This window comes from Limulus polyphemus, unplaced genomic scaffold (genome assembly GCF_000517525.1).
Source record: "Limulus polyphemus unplaced genomic scaffold, Limulus_polyphemus-2.1.2 Scaffold177, whole genome shotgun sequence".
In the NCBI taxonomy this organism is placed as follows: Eukaryota; Metazoa; Arthropoda; class Merostomata; order Xiphosura; family Limulidae; genus Limulus; species Limulus polyphemus.
Genome location: NW_013665787.1, coordinates 348,506 through 358,620, shown reverse-complemented (window position 1 = coordinate 358,620; position 10,115 = coordinate 348,506). Strand labels below are relative to the sequence as shown.

The 10,115-nt window shown below is 31.5% G+C and overlaps 1 protein-coding gene across 1 annotated transcript in view; it reads right to left on the bottom strand.

The window, feature by feature from the left end:
- The window catches only part of LOC106478062 (potassium voltage-gated channel subfamily KQT member 1-like), a 121,691-nt gene that overhangs the window by 10,205 nt on the left and 101,371 nt on the right, over positions 1-10,115 (bottom strand). The window contains exon 8 of the mRNA XM_022381579.1: positions 3,641-3,849. Coding sequence (XP_022237287.1) covers positions 3,641-3,849 — 209 coding nt within the window. The remainder of the gene's footprint in view (positions 1-3,640; positions 3,850-10,115) is intronic.

The window sequence follows — 10,115 nt, the reverse complement described above, 5'->3', positions numbered from 1 at the left end:
GATTTTATGACAGTACCTTGTGTCATAACAAATATCGGATTTTATGACAGTACCTTGTGTCTTAAGCAAATATCGGATTTTATGACAGTACCTTGTGCCATAAGTAAATATCGGATTTTATGATAGTACCTTGCGCCATAAAAAACTAGCTATGAATATATTACATTCGTTTTATTGTTGAATATGGTCACAAAACGTAAACTTAGTGAAATTGAAAATATTACCTATAAGCAACAGTTAGAAATCAAAGTAATCTATCCACCAAAACAAAATATGAAAATTAATTAGTACATTAAAGTTTGATTAACGTCACTTATATGTCGTGAATTGCAATAGTTGTTGTTTTCTTAATGTAAAGCTTACAATGAACTATCTGAATTCTGTCTACGGAGAAGAATCGAACGCCTGGTTTTTAGCGCAAAACTAGTTTTACGTAACTTCAAGTGCTATGCTCGACATGCATAACATTTGTTGTATGTCTGATATATCAGTCAGGTCTTCAACCTCGACTAAATATTTGTGTTTTCTGCGAAAACAGAGTCTTGTAAAAACATACACGATATAAGTATAAACAAAATATATCCGAATTTAAAACTTTAAATGTTTTCAGTATTAATTCTGAAGAACGCCATTGAAATAAACATGTGTCAAACAAAACTTTTATAAATAAACAAACATTTCATTGCCAGTGAACAGAAAACGAGGCAAAGAAGTCATAATTGCATACTCCTATTATTTCATAATATAGTTTCATGCAAATAATACTCACAGTGTTAAGGGGTGCAATCAACCATTCTCTTTGACGAAGCACCTATAATCACCAATGAATTTGTGGTTGCAAAATATGAATAATACAGGTATAAAGTGCTGATTGGAGTTTTGGGGGAGTTCAGCGAGAGCAACATGCGTTGGATTTTACGTATCAATTAGAATTGTATCAATAAGTTGTTTTAGAATTTAAAATGCAATACACATCATATTATCATATAAATATAAATATATGCACATGCATTTATTTTTTGTCATCATACGTCCATTTACTTAAATAAAAACAGTTAACAACAACTTCTTGAAATAAATTATAATTTATTATTATTTTTTCCTTTCCTTTGTATCTTCATCCACTGACGGATTGTAATATTCGCACCTGTTAAGCTACTTGCCGTTGACATTATGGGGGGCGGTAGCCCTAAAAACGTCGGATTGATAAGCTCTTTCTGAAGTAAGCTGCACAACCTTAGTGTCATAGTGGCTCCACCTGATGTAAACACTTCTGAAACATCATGCAGGCTAGATGACATCAACGTCAAACTCCAAAGCAAGACATTTCACAGGTACACGCAGGCGATACAGAACAGGCATGCAAGAAAACAGATACACAGCACTGCTTCAACTTTATACTCCATGCAAACTAAATTCACTAAACACTTTTGTCATTATGAACACACGTCCCAAACTCATGTTGATATCATTCAAAACCCATTTCAAAGTTTAACTACACAATTTCTTAGTCAGAAGAAATTTAAATATATATATATATATATATTTAAAATGTTTGGGGTGATATATTTTCTTTATTGTAGAGAGCATCAAGTTTAAGAAAAATACACAATCATACAAACATCCATACATCCATCCATACATACATATATATACATTAAACTTCAAGTTAACATTAGTAGCAACTACTTTTTCTAAGAAACACGGAAGATTAACCAAACAGATTTTACTTGTTACAAATATTTCATTAAATCAGACTTAAAGAATGCAAGAATTATACATATTATTCTTTTAAATACATCAGTAAAGTTCAGAGTAAGTTCTACTATTAATGACACAGAAGTGTTTATAAAAAACCAAGTATGTTTAATCCTTATATACCAACTGCTATTGACAACAATCATTTATCCTTTTCTAACAAACGTTGTTAAATTGAAAATTCAGTTACAGTTTCATCTAAAATCTTTTCAATGTATTTAAACTTTTTATTAGGTTTTATTTGATTAAATATAAAACCAGATTCAAGCTAATTTGTCTGAATTAGACTATCGAAAGTTTGTCATCTTTGATTTAAAAAATCAACCTCTAGCTCAGTATAAAAAGTGCTGTGCAAAGTAATTTATCTTATATATTTTAATACGTGACACCAAAAACTGCTAAAAATATATAACTAGTTATATACCTCTTCCTTTAAATTTGACGATTTACGAGAAAAAAAATCATCTTTGGGTTATGTTGAAAATAAGCCTTAGCAGATCTTATTGCATAGACTCCCAGTTATTTTACTCGGCCAAGAGACGAATCTGTGGAGGTTAGGGATGTGTAAAGGGAGTATCATTACTTCTCTTCGTGAACAAAAAAATTAGGTTAGGGAAGAATTCGGTCCATATTTTGGACCAGGGATTATCAGACTCGGCGTTGAACTCTTCCTCCCTCTCAGGAATTAATGTTATTTTCTTTGCACTCTTACTGAATCCTAGATAATAACTCCTGTTACGTTGTTGCTTTACTCACAATATGTTAAATTTTGTCCAGTGTCCACAGTTTTTAATTAATATACCCTTTTCATGCATGCCCAATTCATGGGATAATATTAACTTGTATATTTTCACTGGCTTCATATTTATGATGAACGCTATTTAATTTGTTTAGGTTGGTTTATTTTGAATTTCGCGCAAAGATACTTCATAACTATCTGCACTAGCCGTCCATAATTTAGCAGCGATAAATAGAGGGAAGGCAGCTAATCAACACCAATCACCGCCAACTCTTTAGGCTACTCTTTTAGCATTATAACGCCTCAACGACTGAAAGGCCATGTGCGGTGATGGGGGCTTCGAGCGTCTTAACCACCAGGCTACGCTATTTAGTTAGCTGGAACATATTTTGAGTATTTTAAAATCGAAACTGAATTCATATTAAGGAATGTTAATATACTGAGAAAAAAAAAACGAGCAACAGGAAATAGCAGCTGAAATGGAATAAGGATGTACTTTTAACATAAACTACCAAAACATACTACAGTTCTTCTTTCTGTTACTGCTGCTAAAATTGTAACAGGAACATTTAATTTAACATCAACTTTGTGCTTTAGTGACTGGCTATTAATTTGTTTAACAGAAAAATAGTCTGAGCTTCATTATAGTATGATAAGAGTGCTCGTCTTAGCAAATACAAGTCCCAAAACAGCAGGATAATCATATCACACAGTCCACTAATAAGTTTCACACTAATGGAAGATGGAAGGGATGTATTTACTCTCAAATAATATTTTTGCTTTAAATCAAGATTCAAATTAAATGTCGTAACTAAGTTTTAAGTAATTAACAATTGGAATTGATTATTTTTTGATAGATAAAATACGAGCTCAAATTTCAATTTTTACAAATTTCAAGGACGGCCCCTGAAGGACTCATTGGTCCCTTGTTATCCGTAAGTTATGTGAGTGATAAAAATGTTATATTTTAGTTTTAAGTGTTAGTTTCATCTAAACGTTGCGAAAGCTCTATAAACGCGAGAATTCAAGCAGTAGTTTCTCTTGCTTGATCTTAAGGCCAGCACTAAATAACATTTATCTTTCTTAAGTGTTAGTTTAAATAAGAACATCAAACATGATTATGACTTATTGAGCGAAGCCTACCATCAGAATTTCTTTTGGATATGTCCACATCTTTTGAGACATTATCCTCGCTAAAACTGGCGTTGACCTTTGATCCGACATTTTCTGTTGAAACGTGAAACTCTCCAAACCTGCTCCTCGGAGACGGAGAATGGCCATAAGTAGAGGCTCCAGGCTTATGACGTCGGATTGTGGAGAGACGGCTTACAAAGGACGTGTTGTGCTTAAACCTTTAAGAGTGACAAGCTCACGTAAGTTGTGTTATATCTTAGAGTGTTGTTGACATTTTAATCCTTACATATACTTACGTAAGATATAAGTTATATGAATATATATTTTTTGTTAGAAGCGACTATAAACAAAATCTGAGATGTAAGGTAATAGTTACATATAGAGTTTTATACTATATAATCTATAATACACAACACTAGCAACAGGAATCACTTCCAAGTTCTTTTTCTCCTTTAGAAATAAATATACAGAGAATTTACATATTTATAATACGATTACCGCCTGTACTGCATGTAGCAAGTTTTATAGCACTAAAATAACCCAGGGAGAAAACAAATCTGGAAATAGCACAGATTATTTTTTTTTGTAATTAAAATGAATCTAACTAAAGTAAACATTTTAGATTGGAATAATCTCCTATTTTTATTGGCATTTTACCAGACCACTGCTTTTGTATGGTGTATCTTTCGAAACAATTACATCTATTTCCAGACAACTTTAGATGGGTTCATACTTCTTTTTCTTTTCTTTTTTTGCCTTTTGGTCATACCAAGCAATTATAACAAAAGTCTACTGACTGTTTTCAAACTATTTCACATGGCCACTACTCAGCAACTAAAGCTAAGTTCGAGAAACCCTGTTTATCCTGGTGCTAAAAGAGCGTCGATCTCTTTTTTCTTCATAAACGTATCATACATTATCATTCGAGTAGCGTACCAGAAATTTCCATATTTTATCATTTGGAAATGAAAAATGTTAATTCATCGCAAACTGTTCGTCATACAAGCTGGATGCTCTTTCGAACTATGTTTTATCTCTAAATTTCTACTGAACAAAAGTGACGTGGTTAACGATCTTTAGTGTATCTAAGAAATACAACGTATATAAAAGGAGAAGGCAGACAAGTTTCAAGTTTTAGAGTGATCAACAAAATTTATCTGATGCACTACGATAATAATAAACTTGATTATACGTGTTATAGGTAAAGCAAAAACGTATTTACATTACGTTATGAAAAACAGATGAGACTGAGAGAGAAAACAAACATGCAGGAGTATAACAGCGTGCTCTCAATATACCTATTTCATGGCTGTAGAAACAGCGGGTGATTCTGAAGTCCACTCACAGGCAAATAATTTAGAAATGGAGAGCACTAGGAAAATGATTATTTGTAGTATGGAATGAGGTAATAATAGATAAACTTAGTATTCCGAAAATTGTTTAATTTCGAAGTCTAAGTTCAAGGGAGATCCAGTTCATTCTACACTTTGATCACTGTTCTTCACTTCGCCTATCCAGTGTATAGTTTTTCCTCATAGTGAATATAAAGCACGTTCACACCAACAGTATGTTTGGAATGAGGTGTTGTAGGCTTGCCATGTGACAATATCATTAATGCCATTGAAGGTCATGTCCTTCGAAAAATTTATCAACATGCATAATACACCAACTTCTCAATTGCAAAAGTCTAGGCATTAACACATGAATAATTTTAGACAAAAATAATCCCAAAGCGCAAAACAACAACTGTTATAGGCAGAAAAAATGGAGATGAGGTAAACAAGTTCACTGTGTTACGAAATTGTTTTAAACAGTCAATAAGCGTGTTCAAATGGCGGCACTGATGTGACAGCCGCCAATATTCCGACTTTATTGTCAATATTAGATGTACAGCATCTGTGCGAAAGCAAGTCTGTGGTAGGTATCCGTTGACATACATTGTATATCAACTGATGTAAAATATTATATTCATCCTTAAACCGTTCTGTACCTAATATGGCAGAAAACCAGGCATTCTGGTGACACTCTGATTACAATAGGACCATGTATGTTAAACTGTTATTAAAAAACTGAATACTGTGCAATTATCTAGATGACTTGGAAGCAGTTACAGCACAGTAGGTGTGTGTGTGCTATTACGTAGGGACTTTTATTTTAATACTTTTTAATGTTTTGGACCTTTCGGAGTTGCAATGAACTGGTTGTGTTTTTAGAATTCTGCCATTGCACGTCAAATCTAGGTTTATACATCAACCTTTGCTTTGGTTTGATGTGCAATTTGGGGACTTTTTGATATGTTATTAACTAAGCCTTTGTCATTGACATTTTGGATGTATTGTAGGTATTAATAAAATTTTCGAAGAACATGACTCTGAATTACTTCAATTATTCTGTTAAAACATTCATTCCGTACCACTAACAATTATTTTCCTACACTTCTCCATTTCGGGATTATTTTCCGACCAGTGAACTCCAGAATCATCTTGTTTATGTTTTATCTTAGAAGGTGGTATAGTTCACGTATAAAATATATAGAATAATAGATATATAGTAATTTTCTATGAATTGGCATGCATAAGATTAACATGCAGCAAGAAAATGGTAATTACAATAGATCATTTAAGAAAAGAAAACACTGAAAAAACTGCTAATAGCAATGCTGGTGCAACGTATCATTTTAATTTAAATTATGTTTTTTATTGCAGTCTATTTGATTTAAATTATACATTATTTGGACATAAAATTAAACGAATATTAACGAACTACGCCCATAACTAAGCTCGTTAATACGTTTAAGTAGAAAGCGTGTTATTATGTTTTGTTTTGTTTTATTCTGGTGATGATTCAAAAGGAAGGTGTAAGATAGTTTTTTAATGTATAACGAATTTGCAAAAACATGTTTTATAAAATATCTAGAAAAAATGTAAAATGACAGCCTCAAGGTGGCGTTATTGTTTTGTAATGATTTTGTTGGTTGGTTGTTAAGCGCAAAGATACATAATGGGTCATTTTTGCTCTGCCCACCAAGGGTATTGAAACCAGATATTAGCATTGTAAGCACACAGATTTACCACTGAACCATTGGAAGGTTTTTTCTTTTATAGCACAGCCACATTTGGCTATGTGCTGTGTCCAGCGCGGGGAATCGAACCCCGGAGTTTAGCACTGCAAGTCCCACCGGTGGACTTGCAGTGAACTATAAAAATGTCTTAGAATGTTTTATTATTAACCCAATGTAACTTATTGTTTAAACACTTCGATTTCCTTTAAACTCTGAATATTGTTTTTTTTTGTTTTTTTTTAGAAAAAGCGATACCAGGTTTCAAAATTAAAATATGTTGTTTTTGAATGGAGGAGGATTATTTGATACAAGAAATAAAATGTTTGGTATTTGACAAATATTGATTAGCAGCCTGTTCCACTTTTGGAAAGATAAGTATAAGGCTGGAATCGTGTTTTGAATAATATTAACAATAATACAACTTTAAATAATTTCACAATAAATAAAATTCATTAAAATAGGACACAGCTCTAAAAAGATACTCTATATGTTTAAGGGGCATTCTACGCTACCATAATTAGTATCATGATTTTTAATATATATTATTTATTGTATAACTATTTAACTTTGTGTTATTTCTAATCTTATACTTATGCACAAGTGTCATTTAATTATTTATTTTTCGAATGTCAGAGATCAAAATGAAAAGTTTTAGATGACTAATTTCTAACATGTCCTTACATAGAATTACTTGTTCACAATCAATTTGTGGAATGGACTATAGGAAAAAGATAGTCAGGGAGTTGTTAGAGTTTAAGTGATTCTATTTTTTTTTCTTTTTTGACGAAGCGAAAATTGGGACTTTTGACATTTAAAACACGATTGCTTAGTGGACTAAAACATTTGTATAGAAAAAAAAATCACACGCCCGAATCCAGTTCGGTCTCAGTTTTCACTTTTTTAGAAAAGTTTCCAGCTTCATAGAACAGAATGCCACGTAAATGTCTGAGATAAATGAGATAATAAACAAAAAAATGTTGCGTATAAATTTTCGGTGTTCTCTGGATGGTCTTTGAATGATGTGAATATACGAACTAAAATAATAACATTCATTTGTTTCTTAGGGGGACATTAATGCCATTTTATCCTTAATCTGTAGGGTTATTTGATTAATGAACGAATATCTAAGATATTTTCTAATATAAAGGTTAAAGGCTACAAGATAAAGCTTTATAAAAATGATAAAGTTTGACAGAAATATTAAAAAAAATGCAACCCTTAACACCAGCATAACTATCAGCTTTGCAAGACAATTACTTACAGACTTCCACCACCAGGGGTCAAGTCCAGCTTATCTTTGCGTTTTGTACTAGTGAAGGAGCCAGATGTGAAGCTAGAAAATAGTGCAGAGAAAGTTCAACAACATAAAATACACACGTACGACAAAGCACAGGAAGAATAGACCCTTAATTGTCGTCAATTCAGCAAGGTATTCTTGAGCTAGAAATGTTTTTTTTTTTTGTATTTCTGTTTTAGCCATTACGGTGTGAATTAGATAGATAAAAAAAAAGTTATCAGACAGAAAGTGAAGTATGGCAAAATGATTAATTCCCATCCCTAAAGAGTACAGAATATTCATATTTTGAATTAATATATTCAAGTTCTGAGTATATGCTCCAAAATTTTGATCAAGTGTAGAATGGTTGTTACAGAATCCAACAAGGGCGCACAAGATTTTTTTATGAAAAATTGCATTGCTAAAATTTGACCTTTCTGTTTCATTTGTTCCAAAACTGAACAATAATTAACTAGATTACTTAAGAAAAATGTATAAGTTATAATGTCACTTTCAAATGAAACGTTTCTGTTCTGATTACCTCAAACATAAAATCAAATGTATAAAATACTTTTGGTCATAAACATCGACAAAGTATAAGTCATTAGCTTCATATAAAGATGTTATGGAAGTGCCTAATTTAGACATCTATATTTTATTATAAAGTGTGCTTCTGAAAAGTATTTTTTTGAAAAACAAGAATGATAAATAAACCTATGAAATGTTCCCATATTTCTAACCGTTTTATAGAAACTCGTTAATGGTATTTATATATATATATAAAAAAATTATATCTATAAATTTCAAGAGACTATTACAATTTCTGTATTACGATCATATAAACATTTTAGTACGACACAAGTTTTTAAGACCTGTACTTTTCTTATTAGTGTGTAAATAAAAATTTCAAAAGTAAGATACAATTGTATTAGAAAAACATTTGACGCTATGTAGGTAAAAACTAGAAACTTCGTAAACTGACTTTCAGCATCTGTAGAACATATATATATATATATAAAAACGATATACCAGTGAAGCTAAAGATTGGAAAATGACTAAAGAAGATTGTACTTGGTGGTTAAATAACTAACGAATTCACGTGATCTGTCTTTTACTTATTAATATATATACGTATAGCTATGTGTATGTGAGTAATCTCTAGCCAAACACTACTACAGTAGCCACAGTCATCGTTTTAAGATGACATTGACGTTTAAATCTACAGCAAAGTGTACCAAAATTGACGATAAATCAATTTCGAGCTTTGAGATATCTTATTATTAAAAACAACAACATATTTGTAAATTCTAAACTTTACTTTCGTATGAAATCAGCAGTAATTGTAACATGAGACACTTAAGAAAGACATCGAACAGAAAGAACTGTTGACAAAGATATTACTCTAAAATAAGAGCCTAAACAAACAATAAAACACTAACAAACACCAAATAGTACATATATTTGTATTAGAATGTATATATATATACATACCTAATAAGAGATTGAACGTGCAAAATATTTATAGATTTAACGTTAAAGAATATTTCAAAATAAAATGGGAAAAATCAATAACTAATTAACAATGTGAAAAACAATGATACAAGTTGTTAACTTTCGCTGTTAACCATACATCCCAATAAATAGGTACCCAATTTTGATTACACATTGTATTCAATTATCTTAGGTTTAATTAATGACTAAGAAGTTACGTCTTTCATTGGTAATTATACTATGAGGACTACATAATAGAATGTAATACCTGTACATTTCATATCAAGAAAATAAAACGGTAAAAGTTGTTCAATAAAATGTAATACGGCTTTCTGATTAGATAACTGTGCCTCTAGGTATCCAGCCATACAAAACCTCCCTAAATGTCACTAGGTATCTAGCTGTAAAAAACCTCCCTAAATGTCACTAGGTATCTAGCTGTAAAAAACCGTCCTAAATGTCACTTGGTATCTAGCTGTAAAAAACCGTCCTAAATGTCACTAGGTATCTAGCTGTAAAAAACCGTCCTAAATGTCACTTGGTATCTAGCTGTAAAAAACCGTCCTAAATGTCACTAGGTATCTAGCTGTAAAAAACCGTCGTAAATGTCACTTGGTATCTAGCTGTAAAAAACCGTCCTAAATGTCACTAGGTAT